Source organism: Pan paniscus, chromosome 12 (assembly GCF_029289425.2).
Source record: "Pan paniscus chromosome 12, NHGRI_mPanPan1-v2.0_pri, whole genome shotgun sequence".
NCBI lineage: Eukaryota > Metazoa > Chordata > Mammalia > Primates > Hominidae > Pan > Pan paniscus.
Genome location: NC_073261.2, coordinates 41,705,336 through 41,732,959, shown reverse-complemented (window position 1 = coordinate 41,732,959; position 27,624 = coordinate 41,705,336). Strand labels below are relative to the sequence as shown.

The 27,624-nt window shown below is 37.7% G+C and overlaps 1 protein-coding gene across 1 annotated transcript in view; it reads left to right on the top strand.

The window, feature by feature from the left end:
* The window catches only part of DNAH6 (dynein axonemal heavy chain 6), a 303,480-nt gene that overhangs the window by 128,477 nt on the left and 147,379 nt on the right, over positions 1–27,624 (top strand). The window contains exons 34-39 of the mRNA XM_057301281.1: positions 9,163–9,718; positions 10,504–10,626; positions 14,170–14,352; positions 14,904–15,047; positions 25,165–25,386; positions 26,204–26,351. Of these exons, the coding sequence (XP_057157264.1) occupies positions 9,163–9,718; positions 10,504–10,626; positions 14,170–14,352; positions 14,904–15,047; positions 25,165–25,386; positions 26,204–26,351 (1,376 nt within the window). The remainder of the gene's footprint in view (positions 1–9,162; positions 9,719–10,503; positions 10,627–14,169; positions 14,353–14,903; positions 15,048–25,164; positions 25,387–26,203; positions 26,352–27,624) is intronic.

Here is a 27,624-nt window from a genome sequence, read left to right as displayed (position 1 = left end):
GTTTCTCAGTTTCTTCTCCCCGTTAGGTGGTACAGGGTGGCTACAGTGGCCTAGAGTTGGGTAATTCCCTTCTCCCAGTGAAAGGCTAGAGCCAGCTGGAGTTGATGTTTCCCTTCCCCCGGATCTGTTAAGCTCTGACAAAACTCTAGCAGGTTAGGCTCTGATTAACTCTCCTGGCTTCTCCTTATTAGGAAGAGCAGAGTGCTCCAGCCTATTTCAGAATGGTTTCTTTTCCCCTCCCCTGCCAGAAGCATGAAGAGATTTCTTTTCTTTTTCAAATGTGATTTTTTTTTCATTTCCAACTTTTATTTTGAGGTCCAGGGTACATGTGCAGGGTGTACAGGTTTGTTACGTAGATAAACATGTGCCATGGTGGTTTGCTGCACAGATCATCCCATCACCCAGGCATTCAGCCCAGCATCCATTAGCTATTTTTCCTGACCCTCTCCTTCCTCCCACTCCCCACCCTCCAACAGCTCCGGTGTGTGTTGTTCCCCACCATGTGTCCATGTGCTCTCATCATTTAGCTCCTACTTATAAGTAAGAGCATACAGTATTTGATGTTCTGTTCCTGCATTAGTTTGCTAAGGATAATGGCCTCCAGCTCCATCCACGTTCCTGCAAAGGATATAATCTCATTCCTTTTTATGGCTGTGTATTATTCCAAGGTGCATATGTACCACATTTTCTTTATCCAGTCTACCATTGATGGGCTTTTAGGTTGGTTACATGTCTTTGCTATTTTGAATAATACTGCAATGAACATACACATGCATATGTCTTTAAAACAGAATGACTTGTATTTCTTTAAGTATATACCCAGTAATGGGATTGCTGGGTCAAATGGTAGTTCTGTTTTTAGCTCTTTGGGGAATCACTAAACTGCTTTCCACAGTGGTTGAACTAATTTACACTCCCACCAACAGTGTAAAAGCATTCTTTTTCCTCCACAACCTCATCAACATCTGTTGTTTTTCAACTTTTTAGTAATAGCCATTCTAGGCCGGGGGTGGTGGCTCATGCCTGTAATCCCAACACTTTGGGAGGATGAGGCAGGTGGATCATCTGAGGTCAGGAGTTTGAGACCAGCCTGACCAATATGGTGAAACCCTGTCTGTACTAAAAATACAAAATTAGCTGGGCATGGTGGCACATGCCTGTAATCCCGGCTACTTGGGAGGCTGAGGCAGGAGAATCACTTGAAACCGGGAGGTGGAGGTTGCAGTAAGCCGAGATTGTGCCATTGCACTCCAGCCTGGACAACAAAAGTGAAACTCTGTCTCAAAAAAAATAATAATAATAATAATAGCCATTCTAACTGACATGAGATGGTATCACATTGTGGTTTTGATTTGCATTTCTCTATTGATCAGTAATGTTGAGCTTTTTTTCATATGTTTGTTGGCCGCATGTGGTGTCTTCTTTAGAGAAGTGCCTGTTCATGCACTTTGCCCACTTTTTAATGGGGCTGTTTGTTTTTTCTTGTAAATTTGTTTAAGTTCCTTATAGATGCTGGATATTAGACCTTTGCCAAATGCATGGATTGCAAAAATATTCACATGATGGGATTTCTCTCAGATATTTACTCCAAGACTTGGTTGAGCTCCTAGAGGTAAAACTCACAAAAGATGTGCCCGTCCACCCCATGACTGGATGCCCCTGGAGTTTTTAACTCTCAGACATCTCCACATCTAGCCTCAAGCAATTTATCCATTACAGCTCACATTTTCCTACCCTGGCACTGGCTCCCATACTAGTTTGTTGTAATCCTGTGTATGTGACTGTCTGTGTCTCCAAAGTTGAGGGCAGAGGTATCTACAGGCATACCTCATTTTATTTCACTTCATTTTACTGCACTTCGCAGATATCATGTATTTTACAAATTGAAGGTTTGTAGCAACCCTTCATCAAGCAAGTTTATCAGCACAATTTTTCCAGTAGCTTGTGTTCACCATGTGTATATGTGGCAATTTTAGTAATTCTCACAATATTTCAAACTTTTTTATTATTGTATCTGTTATGGTGATCTGTGATCATTGATCTTTGATGTTACTATTGCAGTTGTTCTGGGAGCACCACAAACTGCACCCATACATAACAGCAAACTTAATTGATAAATGTGTGTGCTCTGACTGCTCCACAGACAGCCATTCTCCCATCTCTCTCCTTCTCCTTGGGCCTCCCTCTTCTCTGAGACACAATAATATTGAAATTAGGCCAACTAATGACCCTACAGTGGTCTCTAGTGTTCAAGTGAAAGGAAGAGTCACACACCTCTCACCTTAAATCAGAAGCTGGAAACGATTAAGCTTAGTGAGGAAGGCATGTCTAAAGCCAAGATAGGCTGAAAGCTAGGCCTCTTGTGCCAAATAGCCTAATTGTGAATGCAAAGGAAAAAATATTGAAAGAAATTAAAAGTGCTACTCCAGTGAATACATGAATGTTAAGAAAGAGAAAGTAACCTTATTGCTGATATGGAGATAGTTTTAGTGCTCTGGATAAAAGATTAAACCAGCCACAACATTCCATTAAGCCAAAGCCTAATCCAGATCAAGGCTCTGACTCTCTTCAATTCTATAAAGGAGGAGAGAGTGGTGAGGAAGCTGCAGAAGAAAAGTTCAAAGCTAGCAGACATGTGACTGAATTGCTGCAATCCCATAATAAAACCTGCATGGATGAGGAGTTGCTTCTTATAGATTAGCAAAGAAAGTCATTTTTTTGTTTGTTTGCTTTGAGATAGTCTCACTCTGCCACCCAGGCTGGAGTGCAGTGACACAATCTTGGCTCACTGCCATCTCTGCCTCCCAGGTTCAAGCAATTCTCCTGCCTCAGCCTCCTGAGTAGCTGGGACTACAGGCGCATGCCACCACCCATGGCTAATTTTGTATTTTTGGTAGAGACAGAGTTTCACCATGTTGGCCAGGCTGATCTTGAACTCCTGGCCGCAAGTGATCAGCCCACCTCAGCCTCCCAAAGTGCTGGAATTACAGGTGTGAGCCACCATACCCAGCCAAAAGTAGTTTCTTGTGATGGGATCTACTCCTGGTGAAGTAGCTAGCTTCAAACTTCTTTCCCTAGCTAGCTTCATGAAGGTTTCTTCATGAAGTTGAAGCAAAGAAGCTATTTCCATAACATAAGGTACAAGGTAAAGTAGCAAATGCTGATGTAGAGGCTGCAGTAAGTTATCCAGATCTAGCTAAGAACACTGATGAAGGTGGCTACACTAAGCAACAGATTTTTAATGTAGATCAAACAGCCTTCTGTTAGAAGATGATGCCATATAGGACTTTCATAGTGAAAAAGGAGAAACCAATACCTGGCTTCAAAGCTTTAAAGGCCAGGCTGACTCTAGTTAGGGGCTAAAGCAACTGGTGGTTTTAAGTTAAAGCCAGTGCTCATTTACTACTCCAAAAACCCTAGGGCCCTTAAGAATTACACTAAATCTACTCTGCCTGTGCTCTAAAAATGAAACAACAAGGCATGGATGACAGTATGTCTGTTTAGAGAATGGTTTACTGAATATTTTAACCCTTTTCCCGTTTGCCCCAAGAGTACTCGCTGGCAGCACTTGTGGCTGCAGAATTTAACCCGAGATAACTTTGCCATGAATTATCTTTTATTATTATTTTCACATTGCTGTAGTATACTGACTTTGGAAACAAAAGGCATCATTCTATAGCATTCTGTTTTTAGTAGTGGTATTTCCGCTTACCAAACATAGTAGTTCTTGATCACTGAAAATGTCAAATCCTAGAAAGCATAACATTCCTATGCATGATGTTAACATTGTTTTTTTAATAGTTGTTGGCCCAAGATTCATTTGATGAATCTGATTTTTCCAAAATAGATGACTCTGATGATTTGGATGATTCTAATGTTAGTTCTGTTTAGAAATAACTCCAAGAACAGTTTTTATATTTTATTTTCACACTGAAAAGCAGTCAGATTTGCTTCAGCCTCAAAGAGCATGTTTATGTAAAATTAAATGAGCACTGGCAGCAAGCTGCCCTTTTTTGTTCTAAATGAGAAAAGGGCTAAATCACCATTGAGAGCTACTGCTCAGAAAAAAAGACTCCTTTTAAAATATTACTGCTCATTGGCAATGAACCTGGTCACTCAAGACCTCTGAGGGAGATGTACAAGATGAATGTTGTTTTCATGTCTGCTAACACAACATCCATTCTGTAGCCCATGGATCAAGGAGTACTTTCAACTTTCAAGTCTTATTATTTAAGAAACATATTTTGTGATGCTCTATCTGCCATAGATAGTGATTTCTCTAATGGATCCAGGCAAAGTTAATTTAAAAACCTTCTGAAAAGGATTCATCATTCTAGATGTCATTAAGAACAGTCATGATTCATGGTAAGACAGAATGTCAACATTAATAAGAGTTTAGAAACAGTTGATTCCAACCCTCATGGATGATTTTGAGGGGTTTTAGACCTCAGTGGAGGAAGTAACTACAGATGTGGTGGAAATAGCAAAAGAACTAGAATTAGAAGTGGAGCCTGAAGATGTGACTGAATTGCTGCGATCTCATGATCAAACGTGAATAGATGAGGAGTTGCTTCTTATGGATTAGCAAAGAAAGTAGTTTCCTGAGATGGGATCTATTCCTGGTGAAGATGCTGTGAACGTTGTTAAAATGACAACAAAAGACTCTGACTGTTGCATAAATATAGTTGATAAAGCAATGGAAGAGTTTGAGAGAACTGACTTCAATTTTGAAAGAAGTTCTGCTGTGAGTAAAATGCTATCAAACAGCATCACATGCTACATAGATATCTTTCACAAAAGAGTCGATGAACATGGCAAACATTATTGTCTTATTTTAAGAAATTGCCACAGTCACTCCAGCCTTCAGCAACTACCACCCTGCTCAGTCAGCAGCTATCAACATTGAGGTAAGACCCTCTGCCAGCAAAAGCCGATGGCTCAGATGGTCATTAGCCTTTTTTAGCAATAAAGCGTTTTTAAATAAAGGTATGTACATTTTTTAGACATAATGCTATTGCATGCTTAAATGACTACAATATAGCATGAAGATTAATTTTATATGCACTGAGAAACCAAAAAATTCATATGAGTTGCTTTATTGCTATATTCACTTTATTGTAGTGGTCTGAAACTGAACCCACAGCGTCTCTGAAGGATGCTTATATATAAATATACAATTAAGTTTCACAATGAATGGTAATACGATGTTCATAATAGAAGCTCATATTTTCATTTTGTCATGTTCTTTCTTCCTTTCTGATGCTCCAAGTTTGCTTCTTTCATCATTTTCTTTTTGCTTAGAGAACTTCCCTTTAGCCATTCTTCATGGTAGATCTGCTGGCTACAAATTCATTTCCTTTTCCTTTATCTGAGAATGTCTTGATTTCCCTTCATTCCAGAGGGATATTTCCCCTGGATATAGGATTCTGGAGTGACAGTTCTTTCAGGACTTGAAAGCTGTTGTACCATATACTTCCCAGGTACACCATGAAATTCTGTGCAGCCATAAAAAGGAATGAGATCATGTTCCTTTTCAGGGACATGGATGAAGCTGGACACCATTATCCTCAGCAAACTATAAAAAGGAATGAGATCATGTTCCTTTTCAGGGACATGGATGAAGCTGGACACCATTATCCTCAGCAAACTAACGCAGGAACAGAAAACCAAACACCACATGTTCCCACTTATAAGTGGGAGCTGAAAAATGGTGGGTTGATAGGTGCAGCAAACCACCATGGCACACACTTACCTATGTAACAAACCTGCACATCCTGCACATGTACCCCAGAACTGAAAATAAAACATTTTTTTAAAAAGATGTTTTCCACTTCCTGTCAGCCTGCATGGTCTCTGATGAGAATTCTGTTGTCATTTTATGTGTTTTTTTCCCTATTCATAAGGTGTCATTTTTTTTTCTTCTGGCTGCTGCTAAAATTGTTTTCTTTGTCTTCCATTTTTAGAAGTTGGACTATGTTGTATCTTCATATGGATTTCTTTGGGTTTATCCTGTTTGAGATTTGATCAACTTCTTAAATCTGTAGGTTCATGCTTTTTGGCAAATGTGTGACATTTTCAGTCTTCATTTCTCTGAATACTTCTTCAGCTCTTTCATCCTTCCCCATCATTTGAGACTCCAGTGACACAAATATTAGATCGTTTGTTATATTTCCACAGGTCCCCAAGGGCTTCTCATTTCTTTTTTCAGATAATATTCTCCGTCTTGTTCAGATTGGGTAACTTCTATTATTCTATCTTGCAGTTTACCAAATCTTTCCTCTATCCCTTCCATTTTGCTCTTGAACCCATCTATTGATTTTTTTGTTATTGTATTTTTTCAGTTCTAAAATTTCTAATAGGCTCTCTGTATTTTTTTTTTTTGGCTGAGATGTCCTTATATTCTTTTGTTTCTATTGTGTTCATAATGGGTCCTTAAAACATTTTTATGATGTCTGTTTTAAGATAATGATCTCACCTGTGTGTAGTCACATGTACCTATAGTCTTGGCTAGTCAGAAGGCTGAGGCGGGAAGACTGTTTGAACCCAGGAGTTCAAGGCCAGCCTGGGCAGCATAGTGAGACCCTATCCCTTAAGAAATAAAATAAATTTGTCAGACAGTTTTAACGTTTCTCTCATCTCAGTGTTAGCATCTATTGATTGTCTGTCTTAGTTCAGTTTGAGATCTTTCTGGCTTTTGATGTGATGAATGATTTTCGTTGAAACCTACTTATCTGAGGTATTATGTTATGAGACTCTAGATCTTATTTAAACTTATTTTAGCTGGCTTTTCCTGATGCCACACCAGCAAGAGAAATTAGAAATGCAACTTTGTTACTGCCAGGTGGGGATAGAATTCAAGCTTTATTGATATCTGGTGGGAGCAGTCATTTCTGCTGTGTAGGAGTGGGAGTTCCAGCTCCCTGGCAGTCCTCCAGTGATATTGTCCTGGATAGAAGAGTAGAAGCGCCTCATTACTGTTCCCCATGCGACCTCCACTGATGCCACAAGGGAAGACAGCTTTATTACCCCTGGACAGTGGTAAAAGTCCTGACTCTCCACTGAGCCTCCTCTGATTCCACCTGTCAGAGAGCAGAAGGCGTGCTTCATTATTCTTGGGTAGGGCTGGAAGTCCAGGCTTCCCATATGGTCTACACTAATACCAAAGGGGGCATCATTACTTCCCAGTGAGGATGAAAGTACATCCCTATTTGGCCTTCTCTGACACCGTGGGGGAATGAGAAGAGGAATTTCAGGAGACTTGTTACACCCTAGCTAGAGTGGAAGTCTGGGCTCCGCACTCAGTGTCTGCTGGTGAGGGTAGGAATAAATACCTCAGGATTTTTCTGTGGTGTTTGGTTAGAGTAGAGCGGTTATTGCCTAAAAGTTTTCTGTCTTGCTGGGCTGCCCCTTTCCTGGTCCTTTGGATAAAGACAGTAAGCTTTTCCTGGGGCTTTTTTTTTTAAATCTGTGCCCATTGGCGTTTCTGGATTGCCAGGATGTAAAAGACAAAAAGACACAAGGGACTAGTCACTGTGTTATTGCTTGCATCTTAAGGTACCTAGCCAGTCTGACTTCTCTCTACCTTTCAGAGTCTTCTTTTATTTATTTTATTTAATGTACAGGGATTTTAGTTGTACTTAATGGAAGGAATAGGGCAAAGTAAATCTGTTCCATCTTTCTGGAGAAATAAGTTGGTTGACACTTTCATGTATTACCTTTAATACATTTCTATTTTTACAGCTGTTGCTTTTTCAATTCGTTATATATCTTGAGCATCTTTTTCATGTTAGTATATATGCATGAGTCTTTTTTTACTGCTGCTAGATTGCTATTATATAAGATGGTACTTTGAGACATAATAAACCTATAGAACTACTTTAACATGAAAGGTCTTATATATGGACATTTAGATTTTTTCCTAATTGTTTTCTATTCTAATAATGAATATTCCTATACATATATCTTTGCACACGTATGATATTTCTACAGGGGAGATTCCTGGAAATAAGTTGCCTAGGTCATAGGGTTTGCACATTTTTTATTTAAATAGATTAAATCAAATTGTCTTCCAAAGATGACTTACCCTTTTACATTAACATAAGTGGTTTTACGAAGGCGCCTATTTCCCCATAAGTGTTTTAAAGAGAGGCCAAATGTAGTAGCCTATTTTAATATTCATTTCTTTAACTATTAGAGTCATTGGGCATCATTTACTGTGTTCATTATTTATTTATAATTATTATTCTTGGAGCATGTTCCTATTGTACTCTTATTGATTTATAGAAAGTCATAACCTTTATCTGATATAAACATTGGAAATGTTTTTCTAAGTCTCTCATTCATGCTTTAAGTTTGTATATAAAGCCTTTTATCTCACAGAAGTTTGATTTTTGTCTGTTTTTCTTTTTTCACTGTCAACCTTTTTTACAGTTGTAGATTTCCTGCCGTTCTTAGAAAGACCGCCTTACCACAATGTTGCAAAATTTAGCTCTTGTACTTTCTTCTAGTACTTTCATCACTTTATGTAAGGTTTTAACTGTATCACAAATGTATTTGTGTATATAATGTGAGGTAAAGATTTAGCTTCTTTTTTCCCATTGAAACATCTCATACTAACTGTTTCCTATAGAAATAGTCACATTTTTCCTTCCTTCTTGCATGATACTAATTTTAATTATACATTCATCTTATTTTTCTGAATAGCCACATACAGTTAATGAGTATATGTAAGTGATTTTAGGAAAAGTTGAGCTATAAATATAATTTTTAAACAAAATTTTAAAATAAGTTTAAATTTTAAGTGAGATATTTTATAATTTTTTTAATAATTAAAAATAAGTTCATCACCTTCTATATGTTTGGTACTATGCCATGTACTGTGGGAAATACAGAAGGAAACATAAGAGATATCGCTTACTCCCAAGAAGCTCCTAATATACTTAGGAACATTGGTCTACTGTACAGGAAACAAACAAAATCATACATGATATCAGAGAAATGATAGATTCTGGTACAGCACATAGGACAAACTAATACTGTACATGTCAGAAGAGAAAAATCCATGAGAAACAATAAGACTCATAATATTTCATTGATTGTAACAAATATGGGAAAATATCAATGACCAGTTGTTCCTAATTGATTTTATTTTTGTTTTGACAGTGGAATCATATCTGACCTTTTTCCTGGAGTCCAAATTCCAGAACATGATTATGGTATTTTACAATCAACAATTGTGGATGTCATGAATAGACAAAATCTTCAGCCTGAGATGTGTATGGTTAGAAAGGTGATACAGTTTTATGAAACTATGCTAGTAAGGCATGGTGTTATGTTAGTCGGGCCAACAGGAGGTGGCAAGACCACAGTTTACCGAATACTAGCAGAAACTTTAGGGAATTTACAAAAACTTGGGTTAGAAAATTCCTTTTACCAAGCAGTTAAAACGTACGTTCTCAACCCTAAATCAATTACCATGGGTGAATTATATGGAGAGGTTAATAACTTAACCTTGGAATGGAAAGATGGTTTGATGGCACTAAGTGTCCGAGCAGCTGTGAATGATACTTCAGAAGACCATAAATGGATCATCAGTGATGGGCCAGTAGATGCTCTTTGGATTGAAAACATGAATACGGTGCTGGATGATAACAAGATGCTTTGCCTGGCTAACAGTGAGAGGATTAAACTCACACCTCAAATTCACATGCTTTTTGAGGTAAGTGTACACATTACTGTGGAGTGAAATCATTCATTAAATCGGCATACTATCATTACATTTTTTTCTCACACTGATGTAGCCTTTACTATCTATAATGTCTATTATTGTGTTCTGTTTACTTACTTATTAAGTCATCCTTTTGTAATAGATTGACAGTCAAAGTCTCAAATGTTCTTGTCTCTATAAATAGGAAGCACAATAAACTCTGGCTTCCCTGAGACAGGGAGAGAGAGAAAGAGAGAGAGAGAGAGAAAGAAAGAGGAGAGAGAGAAAGAGCTTTGTATCATTTGAAATGCATTTTAAATTAAAAATTATTGTATTTAATAAGAATAAATTATCCCACCATGATATGAATATTTGATGAGGGATTGGGAGAGGAATGTGGACCAAGTACAGCTACCAACATTATGAAGGATGCCACCTGTGTTCTATTCATTCATCAAATACTGATTGAATGTCTAGTATGTGCTAGGGATTCTAATACAAGAATGAACAGGAGAAAAGAGAAAAGCAAAGAGAAGAAAGAAAAAAATAACTAGCCCTGCCCATAGAGTTCGACAGTATCCTCCTGTACTTGTGGGAATTTTTTTCACCTTATACCTCATTTAACTTTCTTCCTCCATTTCTAATTACTTATTGCTCTCCCACTGTCTTCCACATGAAGCCCTTCAGTGTTGTTAGACTTTAAAAGTGTGAATCATTTTATAAGTGTGAACACTGAAGTTGGAGAAATAAGGAAGTATCATATTAGCTGTTTCCTGTTCAATTTTCTTCAATTTTAGGTGCAAGATCTGCGGGTTGCCTCCCCTGCAACAGTCAGTCGATGTGGAATGGTGTTTGTGGATCCTGAAGAACTGAAATGGATGCCTTATGTTAAAACTTGGATGAAGGGTATTTCTAAAAAAGTAAGTGCCATCAGATATTCCCCAATATCTCCATCTGTCAGGACTCACGTTGCCTTCTAGTGCACAAATAACAATAGGTTAAGGACTCATGGTGCTTGATTGAGGGGACTTCATTATTTTACCTAGTCCTCCCTGTGAATTCCTGGAATCCTCCAAGAATGTTTATATACTCCCCAAATCTGTCCTCATTTCTTGTTACCCCAGCCTGCCAGCCTGCCTACTCACCCTGCCTCCTGCCTATTCTGCCTGGCTTCTCCCCAGACTAGAAACACAAGCCACTTTTTTGAGTCCCTAAAAACAGAGCTACAACAGCCTGAGGCATTGAGACTTTGCAGAAAGCTTGGGAGTAATAAAAGGAAGCAAAATGAAGAAAAAGAATATTTAAGTCCAGACCCTAACTGTCATTGTTTTTGGATTTTGAGAGCCCCTAACACCTATGACAGCCAAAGATAAAAGAAAACTCATTTACATCCTACCCCAATTGTAGGTGCAAGACCTAAGACACATTATAACCTCAGAGGTACAATTCCACCCAAAGTGAAGGAAAGCTTATACATTGTTATTCAAAACAACTCAGTTTCATACTACCTTCTGTAGCTTCTCCATTCTAACACAGAATTTTTCTCTTTAGCTTAGCTTAACAAGTAGTCCTTTGAGATGTTTCCCCCACATCTCATCCCCTACTCCAAGTAAGCCATCTTCATCTCTGCCTCTCCCCCTCCAAAGATGAGCCAGAAAACTATTGTTTTCCTCCTTTTTAGGCATCAACAGTTTTAAGAATATTATGGTCTAGTCTCAGAGTACCTTATTAAAGTCAGTAATTCTCAGAATTGAGAGTTTGTCATTGGCTACCTTAAGATTTTTAACTTTTCTGAATTCACTTTTTTAAAAATTAACAGACATTTTTGTGCTTAGGGCAGTTTTAAGTTTATAGAAAAATTGAACAGAAATGAGAGTTCCCATGCACTCCCTCACCCCCAAACAGTTTCGCCTGTTATTAACACTTTGCATAAATGGTGAACCACTATTGATACATTATTATTAACCAAAGTGCATAGTTTACATTAGAGTTCACTCTTTGTGTGCAGTTCATGGGTTTTGAAAAATGCATAATGTCACGTTTCCACCATTATAGTATCAGGCAGAATAGTTTCATTGCTCTAAAATTCCTCTGAGCTCTACATATTCATCCCTATTCCCCATCCTTTAACCCCTGCAACCACTGATCTTTTTACTATCTCTGTAGTTTTACCTTTTCTAGAATGTTATACAGTTGAAATCATATAGTACATAGCCTTTTCAGACTGGCTTTTTTTCACTTGGTAATATTCAATTTAAGATACTTCCATGTCTTTCTGTGGTTTGGTAGCTTATTTCTTTTTAGCACTGGATAATATTTTTTGTATGAATGTACCACAGTTCATGTACCAATTCACCTACTGAAAGACCTCTTGGTTGCTTCCAAGTTTTGGCAATTATGAATTAAACTCTTAATAAGCATTAATGTGCAGGTTTTTGTGTGGACATAGTTTTCACCACATTTGGGTAAATACCTAGGAATGTGGTTGCTGAATTATTTAGTATATGTTTAGCTTTGTAAGAAACTGTCAAGACTGTCTTCTAATGTGGCTGTATCATTCTGCATTCCCACCAATAATGAATGAGAATTCCTGTTGTTCACATCCTTGCCAGCATTTGGCATTGTCAGTGTTTTGGATTTTATGCATTCTAATGGGCATGTAGTAGTATCTTGTTTTAATTTGCAATTTCTAATGACAAATGGTTTGAGCATCTTTTCATATGTTTGTTTGCTATCTATGTATCGTATTTCGTGAGGTGTCTATTAAGGAAGGTCTTTGGCCCATTTTGAAATTGGGTTGTTTGTTTTCTTATTGTTGAATTTTAAGAGTTCTTTATATATTTTGAATTCAATTCTTTATCAGATTATATCTTTTGCAAATATTTTCTCCTAGTCTATGGCTTCTCTTTTTATTTTCTTAACAATACTCTGGTTTCTCTTCAGATTGTATAAATATTTACTCTTCTATTCTCTTAACAGTGTGTTTCACAGAGTAGAAGTTAATTTTAATGAAATTCAACTTACCAGTTTTTTCCCTCATGGATGGTGCCTTTGGTGTCATACCTAAAAAGTCATCACCAAGCCCTAAGTCATGTAGATTTTCTCCTGTTATCTTCTAAAAACTGTATATTTTGTGCTTTACATTTATAATCCATTTTCAGTTAATTTTTATGAAGGGTATAAGGTCTGTGTCTAGATTTGTTTTTTTGCATGTGTATATCCAGTTGTTCCAGCACCATTTTTTGAAAAGACTGTCCTTTCTCCATCAGATTGCCTTTGCTTTTTTGTTAAAAATCAATTGACTGTATTTATGTAGGTCTATTTCTGTGCTCTCCATTCTGTTCCATTGATCTACTTGTCCATTCTTTCACCAATAACCCACTGTCTTGATTACTGCAGCTGTATAGTAAGTCTTGAAGTTGGGTAGTGTCAGTTTTTCAACTTTGTTCTTTTTCTTCATTGTTGTGTTGGTTATTCTGGGTTTTTTGCCTTTCCATATAAACTTTAGAATCAGTTTGTCAATTAATCCACAAAGTAACTTGCTGGAATTTTAACTGAGATTGTGTTGAATTTATAGATAACATCAGAGAAATTGACATCTTAAGACTATTTAGTCTTCCTATCCATGAATGTGGTATTTCTCTCCATTTATTTAGTAGTTCTTTAGCTTCTTTCATCAGAGTATTATAGCTTGTCTTATATAGATCTAGTACATATTTATAGTTAATTTATTTTGGCACTAATGTAAATTGTGTTATATTTTTAATTTCAAATTCCAATTGCTCCTTGCTGGTGTATAACAAAATGATTGACTTGTATATGTTAACCTCATATCCTGCAACTTTGCTATAATTACCTATGAGTTCCAGTTTTATTTGTTTTGTTTTGTCAATTTAGGTAGATTTTCTACATAGACAATTATGTTATTTGTAAACAAAGACAGTTTTACTTCTTCCTTCCCAATCTGTATACCTTTTATTTCCTTTTATTGTCCTATTGCATTAGCTAGGACTTCAGGACAAAGTTGAATAAGAGTAGTGAGAGGGGCTGAATTCACTTTTAAATATTCGGAAATTATTTTTCTACCTTACATAGAGACTAAAATGTTGTCTTCTGTGTTTCTTCTTTTTCATTGTTAATAATTGTGAAAGAACATCAGTATAGAAGAGTGCATGAAATATGTATTGGCAGCTTAAGAAATAATTATGAAATTAACACCTCTGAACCCATTGCCAGACCAAGAAATAGAACGCCATCAACTACCCATAATTTCCCCCATGTATCCCTTCCCAGTCATAAAAGGTTTCCTTAAAATTTAATTTGTTTAATATGTTCTGATAGTTATAGCCTTTGGTCTAAAGGTCACTGAATATATAGAAATATCCAGATTTTAACCAACCTAATTCTAAACTTAATTATATATTTATCAGGTCTTGCTAAACTATCATTTGTTTCATTTTCAGCTGACTGAGGAAACCCAAGAATATATATTGAATCTTTTCCAACGTTATGTTGATGAAGGTTTACATTTTATCAATAAAAAGTGCAGCCAAGCAATTCCACAAGTGGACATCAGCAAAGTTACTACACTCTGTTGCTTATTGGAGTCCTTGATACTTGGGAAAGATGGAGTTAACTTGGCAATGGTATGAAGAGTTTTCTTACTGCTATGAAGCTAGAAAAATTAGATTATTGTATAAGTTCTTTGCAAAGAAATGACTCCATTCTAAAATATAACCATTTGATTTTTAAGTTAATTTTTCAGGGGACTAATAGCTATGATGTCATTCTTAGAATCTCAAAGCTACAAGTAACGTTAGCGTGTATAGTTTATTCCTCTACTCAGTTTTGAATTCTCTTACAGTCTACAACATATTCCCAATACAAGATATTCTCAATCTGCTTACATACCTTCATGCAGGCATTTAAAAACTTATAATAATCAGTTGAAAGACAAACTTGGACCTTTTTTCCCTACATATTCCTTCTCATTCATTTTCTCATCAGTGGTTATAATGTATAACTATAAGAAAACACTGCTCTGTGAACCATTGAGTGAAGTAGAAGAAACATACACTGTGCCCATTTAAAAATGTGTGAGTCTAAATGAAAGAAAAATATCTTTACGCTTTGCAGCTTAGGATTCTTTTTATGTTCATATATAAAATATTAAGTCTGTTTCTCTTTATTCTTTCAGGAACAAACAAAATTGAACACTATACTATGTCAGACTTTTGTATTCTGTTATTTGTGGTCTTTGGGTGGAAACCTAACTGAAAACTACTATGATTCTTTTGATACATTTATTAGAACACAATTTGATGATAATCCTGATGCCAGGGTAAGAACCAAATAAATTATATTTTAACATAATAATTCTGAATTATTTAAATTTTAAGATTAAAACTTTAAAAGCTTTAGTTCTATTGAAAATATAACTTATACACTAAACTGGTTCCTAAAATTATTCATGTTTTTCCAACCATAGACAACATTTATCATATTTTTTAAGTTAGGAGCCCTCTCCCAGTCATATTAAAAAAGTAAGATATATAAGTATATAAAAACTCTCTACTGTAAACAAATATTGAATTCTAGTTAGTAAATTTATTTTTCACAGTGTGAAAGTAACAGTGTGATTGGTTAGCTATCCTGAATTGCTGGAATGTACTTGCTATATATTCTAAGATTGACTAAATAAGTAAATATGTTGAGAATAATGACAATGAATTTCTCACTGTTAGAGAAGGGATTTACAAATATGTATGGAAGGAGAAAAATTAGAATGCACTCTGTTTTATTGGATTGGTATTGCAGGTCTCAGTACTCACTGATATTCAAAATGTTAACATACATGTAAATGTATGAAAATTGCCTGGGCACATGGCTTACACCTGTAATCCCAGCATTTTGGGAGGCTAGGCAAGAGGATCACTTGAGGCCAGGAGTTTGAGACCAGCCTGCACAATATAGCAAGACCCTGTCTCTACAAAAAATTTTTTTAGTATCCAAGCTCAATATTGCACACCTGTAGTTCTAGCTACTTAGGAGGCTGAGGCAAGAGGATTTCTTGAGCCCAGGAATTTGAGGCTGCACTGAGCTATGATCTTACCACTGCACTCTGGCCTGGGCAACAGAGCAAGACTGTGTCTTTAAATAAATAAGTAAATGTATGAAAATTGATGTGTGTATACATACATGTAAATTTTCTAGTCCATGTGCTGAACAGAACTAGACACAAAGACACTTTGATAGCAGCAATGAGCATATCTAGTATACTTATTTTTAAATACTATTGTCATCCTCCACTAAAGAAAATGAGAAATTCTTAGTAAAATAGTTGATTTCAAGACTGGATCAGGGAAAATACAAAACAACTATTTTATGTTGCATAGTAAAAAAGTGCTCAAAGAATGATGTGACATGTCAAAAGAACACAGAAGGCAGTTTGAAGAGACTTCCACTGGTCAAAAATGGATAGATTTAAGCATCAAAATCAATAATCATAGTATAGGATCATAACCCTTTTAGTAAAATAAAAATCTGTAGGTCCATACTCATAATAAAAATATGCATGACTACGTAAATAAGTAGAGAAGAAAGAAAAACTCTTATGGCTAATACCAACTAACCTATGCAGAAGGAATAATGGATAAAGTTAGAAAGTCATCACCTTGCAACCATTATTGTAATACTTGATTTAGGCAGGAATCATCAATGAATACTAAAATTAGTGGGTAGAGGTTTCATGATAAGCAGTATTTACATAGTTTCTAAGTATTTACTTAAAAAAAAAACTTGTAAACAGCACCTTAGCTACATGATCAATTTAATTTAACTAACATCAAGGCAAACCTGTGCCTGCTTCCTGATATGGGGCACTGTGAAAGATATAATCTTGCTTCTGTGATATTTATTTCAAAAATGTATAACTCGATTCTAATCATGAGGTTACACCTGGAAAACTCAAACCAATTAATATTTTATAAAATAAACTGGACTATATTCTTCAAATATATCTATGTCATAAGAGACAAAGTTGAGAGACTTCTCTGAATAAAACAAGACTAAAGAGAGATAATTAAATGCAATGCATGATCCTGGAATGGATCTTAGACTTGGAAAAATATAGCTATAAATTATATTATTGGAAAAAATGGCAATATTTGAATATAGAATGTAAATTAAATAATAATATGTCAGTATTCAATAAATTTTATCACCTAAGTATTTTTTTAATATGTCCTTTTGTCTTCATCCTTGCTGCCTTTGGATAACCCAGGTTCTTATCATTTCTTTCATGGGCTATTAAAATAGCCTATTTATTGTTCCTTTTGCTAGAGTCATATCTAATTCACCCTCTCTACTAGTAATCTTAAAATTAAAGGTCACAGTCTATTAACTGGTCATGAAATCAAGTGAAAGGGTCACAACCCAGTTTTTAAAAAGGAAATATCCTCTATTACAACTTTTAGTAAACACTATATTGGAGAGTCTAGCCAGTGCAATAAGGCAAGAAAAAGAAATAAGACATACAAACTTTGGAAAGGAAGAAGTAAAATAGTCATTATTTGCAGAAAAAAATGACTGAATATGTAGAAATACCTAAAAAATCTACAAACAAATGATTACAATTAATAAGTACATTAGTAAGGCCCTTGGATATAAGGTCCACAAAGAGTTAACAAATGAAAATTTGAAAGAATACCATTTATATAAGCAACAAAATACCAACTACTTAGGAATAAAAGTAATGAATGATGTGAAAGGCCTCTGCTAAAAATTACAAAACATTGTTGAGAGAAATTTTAAAACATCTGTATAAATGGAGAGATATACTATGTTCATGGATTGTGATACTATTATTAAGTTATCAGTTCTTTCCAAAATATTTTGAAGATTTTAGACAACTTCAATCCCAAAATCCCAACAGATTTTTTCCATGAAATCTGACAATCTCATTCTAAAATTTATATAAAAATGTAAAAGATCTATAATAACTGAGATAATCTTGAAGGAACACACATTTGGAAGACTTAACTACATGACTTGAATAATTCAAGACAATAAAACAGCAGCAATTCAGAGTGTGGCATTGGTGAAAGGATATCAAATAGACAAACTAGTATTGACAAAGAAGTGGAAGAAAGAAGCCTTCTGAGGTGCTGTACATGTTCTATATTTGAATCTAGGGTGGTTATATTGATATTTACATATATGAAACTCTCTAAAATGGACTCTTAAAATTTGACAAAAAAGGTTATGTTATACCTTGAGGTTTAAAAAAAAAATAGAACAGAAAGTAGAGTGAATTGAGGAGGTTCCAAGATGGCCAAATAGGAACAGCTCCAGTCTACAGCTCCCAGCATGAGCAATGCAGAAGATGGTTGATTTCTGCATTTCCAACTGAGGTACCAGGTTCATCTCACTGGGGCTTGTCGGACAGTGGGTGCAGCCCATGGAGCAGGGTGGGGCATCACCTCACCCAGGAAGCACAAGGGGTTGGGTTAATTCCCTTTCCTAGCCAAGGGAAGCCGTGACAGGCGGTACCTGGAAAATCGGGACACTCCCAGCCTAATACTGCGCTTTTCCAACGGTCTTAGAAAACGGCACACCAGGAGATTATATCCTGCACGTGGCTCAGAGGGTCCCACTCCCACAGATCCTCACTCACTGCTAGCACAGCAGTCTGAGATCGAACTGCAAGGCGGCAGCAAGGCTGGGGGAGGGGCGCCCGCCATTGCTGAGGCTTGAGTAAGTAAACAAAGTGGCCAGAAAGCTCAAACTGGGTGGAGCCCACCACAGCTCAAGGAGGCCTACCTGCCTCTGTAGACTCCACCTCTGGGGGCAGGGCATAGCTGAACAAAAGGCAGCAGAAACTTCTGCAGACTTAAACGTCCCTATCTGACAGCTTTGAAGAGAGTAGTGGTTCTCCCAGCATGGAGTTTTGAGATCTGACAGTGGACAGACTGCTTCCTTAAGTGGGTCCTTGAACCCTGAATAGCCTAACTGGGAGATATCTCCCAGTAGGGGCCAACCGACAGCTCATACAGCTGGGTGCCCCTCTGAGACAAAGCTTCCAGAGGAAGAATCAGGCAGCAATATTTGCTGTTCTGCAGCCTCTGCTGGTGATACCCAGGCAAACAGGGTCTGGAGTGGACCTCCAGCAAATTCCAACAGACCTTCGGCTGAGGGTCCTGACTGTTACAAGGAAAACTAACAAACAGAAAGGACATCCACATCAAAACCCCATCTGTACGACACCATCATCAAAGACCAAAGGTAGATAAAACCACAAAGATGGGGAGAAACCAGAGCAGAAAAGCTGAAAATTCTAAAAATCAGAGCACCTCTTCTCCTCCAAACGAACACAGCTCCTCGCCAGCAATGGAAGAAAGCTGGATGGAGAATGACTTTGACGAGTTGAGAGAAGAAGGCCTCAGACGATCAGTAATAACACACTCCTCCGAGCTAAAGGAGGATGTTCGAACCCATCACAAAGAATCTAAAAACCTTGACAAAAAAGATTAGACAAATGACTGACTAGAATAAACAGCATGAAGAAGACCTTAAATGACCTGATGGAGCTGAAAACCATGGCACGAGAACTACGTGACACATGCACAAGCTTCAGCAGCCAATTCTATCAACTGGAAGAAAGGGTATCAGAGATTGAAGATCAAATGAATGAAATGAAGTGAGAAGAGAAGTTTAGAGAAAAAAGAGTAAAAAGAAATGAACAAAGCCTCCAAGATATATGGGACTGTGTGAAAAGACCAAATCTACGTCTGATTGCTGTACCTGAAAGTGACGGGGAGAATGGAACCAAGTTGGAAAACACTCTGCAGGATATTATCCAGGAGAACTTCCCCAACCTAGCAAGACAGGCCAACATTCAGATTCAGGAAATACAGAGAACGCCACAAAGATACTCCTTGTGAAGAGCAACTCCAAGACACACAATTGTCAGATTCACCAAAGTTAAAATGAAGGAAAAAATATTAAGGGCAGCCAGAGAGAAAGGTCGGGTTACCCACAAAGGGAAGCCCATCAGACTAACAGCTGATCTCTCATCAGAAACTCTAAAAACCAAAAGAGAGTGGTGGCCAATATTCAACATTCTTAAAGAAAAGAATTTTCAACCCAGAATTTCATATCCAGCCAAACTAAGCTTCATAAGTGAAAGAGAAATAAAAATCCTTTACAGACAAGCAAATGCTGAGAGATTTTGTCACCACCAGGCCAGCCTTGCAAGAGCTCCTGAAGGAAGCACTAAACATGGAAAGGAATAACCGGTACCAGCCACTGCAAAAACATGCCAAATTTTAAAGACCGTCGATGCTAGGAAGAAACTGGATCAACTAGTGAGCAAAATAACCAGCCAACATCATAATGACAGGATCAAATTCACACATAACAATATTAACCTTAAATGTAAATGGGCTAAATGCTCCAATTAAAAGACACAGACTGGCAAATTGGATAAAGAGTCAAGACCCATCAGTGTGCTGTATTCAGGAGACCCATCTCACGTGCAAAGACACACATAGGCTCAAAATAAAGAGATGCAGGAAGATCTACCAAGCAAATAGAAAACAAAAAAAAAGCAGGGGTTGCAATCTTAGTCTCTGATAAAACAGACTTTAAATCAACAAAGATCAAAAGAGACAAAGAAGCCCATTACATAATAGTAAAGGGATCAATTCAACAAGAAGAGCTAACTATCCTAAATATATGCACCCAATACAGGAGCACCCAGATTCATAAAGCAAGTCCTTAGAGACCTACAAAGAGACTTAGACTCCCACACAATAATAATGGGAGATTTTAACACCCCACTGTCAACATTAAACGGATCAACAAGATAGAAAGTTAACAAGGATATCCAGGAATTGAACTCAGCTCTGCACCAAGCAGACCTAATAGACATCTACAGAACTCTCCACCCCAAATCAACAGAATATACATTCTTCTCAGCACCACATCACACTTATTCCAAAATTGGCCACATAGGTGGAAGTAAAGCACTCCTCAGCAAATGTAAAAGAACAGAAATTGTAACAAACTGTCTCTCAGACCACAGTGCAGTCAAACTAGAACTCAGGATTAAGAAACTCACTCAAGACTGCTCAACTACATGGAAACTGAACAACCTGCTCCTGAATGACTACTGGGTACATAATGAAGTGAAGGCAGAAGTAAAGATGTTCTTTGAAACCAATGAGAACAAAGACACAACATACCAGAATCTCTGGGATGCATTTAAAGCAGTGTGTAGAGGGAAATTTATAACACTAAATGCCCACAGGAGAAAGCAGAAAAGATCTAAAATTGACACCCTAGCATCACAATTAAAAGAACTAGAGAAGCAAGAGCAAACACATTCAAAAGCTAGCAGAAGGCAAGAAATAACTAAGATCAGAGCAGAACTGAAGGAGAGAGAGACACAAAAAACCCTTCAAAAAAATCAATGAATCCAGGAGCTGGTTTTTTTAAAAGATCAACAAAATTGATAGACCGCTAGCAAGACTAATAAAGAAGGAAAGAGAGAAGAATCAAATAGATGCAATAAAAATTGATAAAGTGGATATCACCACCAATCCCACAGAAATACAAACTGCCATCAGAGAATACTATAAACACCTCTACACAAATAAACTAGAAGATCTAGAAGAAATGGATAAATTCCTGGACACATACACCCTCCCAAGACTAAACCAGGAAGAAGTTGAATCCCTGAGTAGACCAATAACAGGCTCTGAAATAGAGGCAATAATTAATAGCCTACCAACGAAAAAAAGTCCAGGACCAGACGGATTCACAGCTGAATTCTACCAGAGCTACAAAGAGGAACTGGTACCATTCCTTCTGAAACTATTCCAATCAATAGAAAAAGAGGGAATCCTCCCTAACTCATTTTATGAAGCCAGCATCATCCTGACACCAAAGCCTGGCAGAGACACACACAAAAAAAGAGAATTTTAGACCAATATCCCTGATGAACACTGATGCAAAAATCCTCAATAAAATGCTGGCAAACCGAATCCAGCAGCACATCAAAAAGCTTATCCACCACGATCAAGTGGGCTTCATCCCTGGGATGCAAGGCTGGTTCAACATATGCAAATCAATAAACGTAATGCATCATATAAACAGAACCAATGACAAAAACCACATGATTATCTCAGTAGATGCAGAAAAGGCCTTCAATGAAATTCAACAGCTCTTCATGCTAAAAACTCTCAATAAACTAGGTATTGATGAGCTGTATCTCAAAATAGTAACAGCTATTTATGACAAACCCACAGCCAATATCATACCGAAGGGGCAGAAACTGGAAGCATTCCCTTTGAAAACTGGCACAAGACAGGGTTGCTGTCTCTCACCACTCCTATTCAACATAATGTTGGAAGTTCTGGCCAGGGCAGTCAGGCAGGAGAAAGAAATAAAGGGTATTCAATTAGGAAAAGAGGAAGTCAAATTGTCCCTGTTTGCAGATGACATGATTGTATATTTAGAAAATCCCATCGTCTCAGCCCAAAATCTGAAGAAGCTGATAAGCAACTTCAGCAAAGTCTCAGGATACAAAATCAATGTGCAAAAATCAAAAGCATTCCTGTACACCAATAACAGACAAACAGAGAGCCAAATCATGAGTGAGCTCCCATTCACAATTGCTTCAAAGAGAATAAAATACCTAGGAATCCAACTTACAAGGAATGTGAAGGACCTCTTCAAGGAGAACTATAAACCACTGCTCAACAAAATAAAAGATGACACAAATGGAAGAACATTCCATGCTCATGGATAGGAATAATTAATATTGTGAAAATGGCCATACTGCCCAAGGTAATTTATAGATTCAATGCCATCCCCATCAAGCTACCAATGACTTTCTTCACAGAAGTGGAAGAAACTACTTTAAAGTTCATACGGAACCAAAAAAGAGCCCACATTGCCAAGACAATCCTAAGCCAAAGGAACAAAGCTGGAGGCACCATGCTACCTGACTTCAAACTATACTATAAGGCTACAGTAACCAAAACAGCATGATACTGGTACCAAAACAGAGATATAGACCAACGGAACCGAACAGAGCCCTCAGAAATAATACCACACTTCTACAACCATCTGTTCTTTGACAGACCTGAAAAACAAGAAATGGGGAAACGATTCCCTATTTAATAAATGGTGCTGGGAAAACTGGCTAGCCATATGTAGAAAGCTGAAATTGGATCCCTTCCTTACACCTTGTACAAAAATTAATTTCAAGATGGATTAAAGACTTAAATGTTAGACCTAAAACCATAAAAACTCTAGAAGAAAACCTAGGCAATACCATTCAGGACATAGGCATGGGCAAGGACTTCATGACTAAAACACCAAAAGCAAGGGCAACAAAAGCCAAAATTGACAAATGGGATCTAATTAAACTAAAGAGCTTCTGCACAGCAAAAGAAACTACCATCAGTGTGAACAGGCAACCTACAGAATGGGAGAAAATTTTTACAATCTACCCATCTGACAAAGGGCTAATATCCAGAATCTACAAAAAACTTAAACAAATTTACAAGAAAAAAAATCAAACAACCACATCAAAAAGTGGGCGAAGGACATGAACAGATACTTCTGAAAAGAAGACATTTATGCAGCCAACAGACACATGAAAAAATGGTCATCATCACTGGCCATCAGAGAAATGCAAATCAAAACCACAATGAGATACCATCTCACACCAGTTAGAATGGCGATCAGGAAACAGCAGGTGCTCGAAAGGGTGTGGAGAAATAGGAACACTTTTACACTGTTGGTGGGACTGTAAACTAGTTCAACCATTGTGGAAGACAGTGTGGCGATTCCTCAAGGATCTAGAACTAGAGATACCATTTGACCCAGCCATCCCATTACTGGGTATATACCCAAAGATTATAAATTACACTGCTATAAAGACACATGCACAGGTATGTTTATTGCGGCACTATTCACAATAGCAAAGACTTGGAACCAACCCAAATGTCCGTCAATGATAGACTGGATTAAGAAAATGTGGCACATATACACCATGGAATATTATGCAGCCATAAAAAATGATGAGTTCATGTCCTTTGTAGGGACATGGATGAAGCTAGAAACCATCATTCTGAGCAAACTATTGCAAGGACAGAAAACCAAACACCGCATTGTTCTCATTCATAGGTGGGAATTGAACAATGAGAACACTTGGACACAGGGTGGGGAACATCACACACCACGGCCTGTCATGGGGCGGGGGGAGGTGGGAGGGATAGCATTAGGAGATATACGTAATGTAAATGATGAGTTAACAGATGCAGCGCACCAACATGGCACATGTATACATACGTAACAAACTTGCACGTTGTGCACATGTACCCTAGAACTTAAAGTATAATAATAAAAAAAAACTTTGATTCTGGATAACAATAAAAAAGGAAAGTAGAGTGAATTGCACATAGTAGAGGTAAATATTTTACATGTTTGTAGATACACATATGTATGTATGTACAGAGTCACAATGAAAAATGAATTTCTTACTAAAAGTCACTGTCAAATGACCTTGGAGCAATATTGCTCTGTACAGCTGCCAGGATGAAACTTCTGAAATGCAGTCTGATTATGTTACCTACCTGCTTAGAATCCCTCACTGGACTGTTGCTCTAAGATTTTTAATAAGTAAAGCTTTTTATAATTTGACCCATCTGTATTTCCAGCCTCATCTCACTGTATGCAGCGCTCTCATGCTTCCCAGCATACACCATATTTTCCATGGCATCAGACTTCTAATCCTGTTTTTTCAGTCTGAATCCTGAACCCCTTCTTTCCCACCCCATGCCATCCCTTTTTTGCCCATCTGACTCCAGCTTGTTCTTCAAGTCTGAGTTTTAGCATTACCACCCCTGGAAGCCTTCCTGAATCTCTAGCCATCACCATAACTCCCCTGCAAGTAGAAATGAGCCATCCCTCTGTGTGTGTGTGTGTGTGTGTGTGTGTGTGTGTGTGTGTGTGTGTGTGTTTGTAATAAACTCCTTTAGAGCCCTTATTTCCCCATGGGTATTAACTGAAGTGCTTATGTCTCTCAGGGGGATTACCAGGTCATTGAAGACAGAAGCTGGGTCTCATTCAGCACTTGTCCTCAGCATCACAGACAGTATTTGACATGGCATAAGCCCTGTGAATGTTAAATTTAATTAAAAAGCTACACAATTCTGACATGGGTTTTAATATAATCGGTATAACAGATATTTCCATGCATTGTGTTGCATGATTTTGTTTAAATAACTAGTCTCAGATACCTAAATAACTATGTATCTACAAAGAAAAAAGAAATCCAAATCCAGTTAGGTTTTTTGACTGCCTTTTTTTCTATGTGAGTATATCTACTACTGTGTGTCAATATTGCTTATTCCCTATTGAAAGTGGTGTTTAATTTTGTACTTTAGCTTCCCAGTTCTGGTGATCTGTGGAGCATTCATATGGACTTTGACACCAAACGGCTGGATCCCTGGGAACGAATCATACCTACCTTCAAATACAACCGAGATGTTCCGTTTTTTGAAATGCTTGTCCCCACAACTGACACAGTGCGCTATGGGTATCTAATGGAAAAACTACTGGCAGTCAAGCATTCCGTGTTGTTTACTGGAATAACTGGAGTGGGCAAGGTAGGAAACTTACATCAAACAAGAAGTCCTCTCCAAATGTGAGGGCATGATGGACTTAGAATTGTTAGCATCAGAAGTAATATTATTTCTGAGAGGAATTTTTTTTAGCGTTTAGCACTTTTGCAGGAAGAATATTATGCTGAATCTATATCGATCCTGGGAATTGTTCCAAAGTTTGCCAGTTTCTGAACACATTCTTGGAGTTGATACTATATGAACTAGAAGGCCAGCGTTTGTGTTTAGGGACTTTTATGTTTTATCCCTTGGTATTTTGGGGGCTGCCACTGCACTGGTTGGATAAGAATTGGGCAGAGGAGTTTGCATTCCCAAAAGACAGTTGATAGAGACCAGCTCATCCCCTCCGGCCTGTTCACTTATACCTGATACAGCAATGGTATCCTTGATTATTTGGGGTTTTTTGTTAAAGTAGAATGGAGGGAGGAATATTGATGATTTGGGCTTCTTGGTTTTGGAGAATCCACATAAACAGGACTTCACCGTTTCCCCAAAAAAATATTCTAAAAGAAATTTGGATCTTTCTATGACTCTTTCCATATATTGGCTTGAAGAGTAGCCAAGATGGATTTTGGCATGAAACTAAATTAAAACTTTTTGCTAAGATAGTGCTGATTAGAATATCTCTTTGGTTCTGAAAAATATAACTAAATGGAATCTCCAGTAAGAGAAAGCAGACATTTCAATCTGGCTTTAACCTCTCTCTTTTTATCCTGTTTCTTACTCATTGTGCCAAATTATTACAGATATAACTGAAAGAGGTTATATTCATGTGACATTAATTAACTTATTTTAATTTAAGTCTGTGATTGCAAAAGGATTGCTAAATAAAATTCAAGAATCAGCTGGCTATGTCCCTGTTTATCTGAATTTTTCTGCTCAAACTTCATCTGCAAGGACACAAGAGATCATTGAGTCAAAACTGGAGAGAAAAAGAAAAAATATTCTAGGTAAGAATCATTATTTTAGTTTGTCCCACACAAATTATTCATTAAGCTAATAAATGACATAAATAGTGCATGTAATAAAATGACAGTTGGATATTTTATTTGCTTAATTTACTTGTAAAGGTGATTCTGTTCATGGCATTTTTATGCTAGCTATGTAGATGTCTTAGTGTTGCCAAGCAAGTCATTTATTTCTGTCATCACCTTCAACTCAGAACATCTTCAATCTCTGCCTCTCCATGGCTCTCCCTCTCTCCACCCAGGTTCTTCCAACATGCACTGATTTCCCCTTATTTAAAATAAACAAACCTCTGTATATTTGGCACATTGGGTTATCTGAATTCAGTGAGGAATAAGTATGAGACTGTTTTGGTTTTTTCTTCAGTCAGTACTTTCAGCCAGGTTTTGTGGAAGCTTCCCCACCCTCCCTTATTAACTGCTTAGATAACTAGCATAACTTTCTGGTCACCTTCAGACATTTGGAGTCTGGGCCAGTCTAAATCTCAATCCAATACCCAATTCAAAGTTCCTCCTCTCATCTGTCCTAAGCCAGGTTTGTGGCTCCAGGTACGTATGGGAGGTGAAGGGGTCATGGGATGCTCTTCACTCCTCCCCACCCTCCCTGTAGGAGGCTGGAGTATGCAGGGAATGGGAGGAGAAGAAGGAAAGGACAAGTTTCTTCTCCCTAGCCAGTGCTCAGATGGGCCTCTCTGTGGCTGGTCTCTGCTTCTCTAGCTGGCACTGAGTGGTGTCTATGCTGTCTGTGAGGCAGGTTTTCAGGAGTGGGCTCTTGTAAGCAACTCCCAAAAGAGCTGTTTGCAAGTCAGGCATTGACCTTACCACTGGAAGTTAGTTTCCCTGAGGGTGGGAGTCAGGACCTCAGCCCTCACTCTCCAGCAGTCCATCTGCAGCCTCTTGCAGCTGGGGCCTCACTTGCTCAGTCCACAGTCTCTGGGGTGGTGCACCAGCCAGGGCTCAGGCTTGGCTGCCTCCCACATTGCCCACCATCCAGCAGGCCCTGTCATGCCAAACAATGGTGCTGCCAGCTGCTTCACTGCCTCCTGTCTCTGTCCTCTCTCTCCTGCTTAGGTAGGCAAAGGGTAACAGATGCCAGTCTATTTTCTGGTGGGGGCCCCAAATTCTTACAAAGGTTTATCTTAGACCCCTTCCTTACCCCCCACCCCTTCCTGCTACTTGGCTTCCAGGGGGCCACAGGATGGAGTGGAGCACTCAGTTTGCCTTGGAATCACCTCCTGTAATAATCCCAACCACAGGG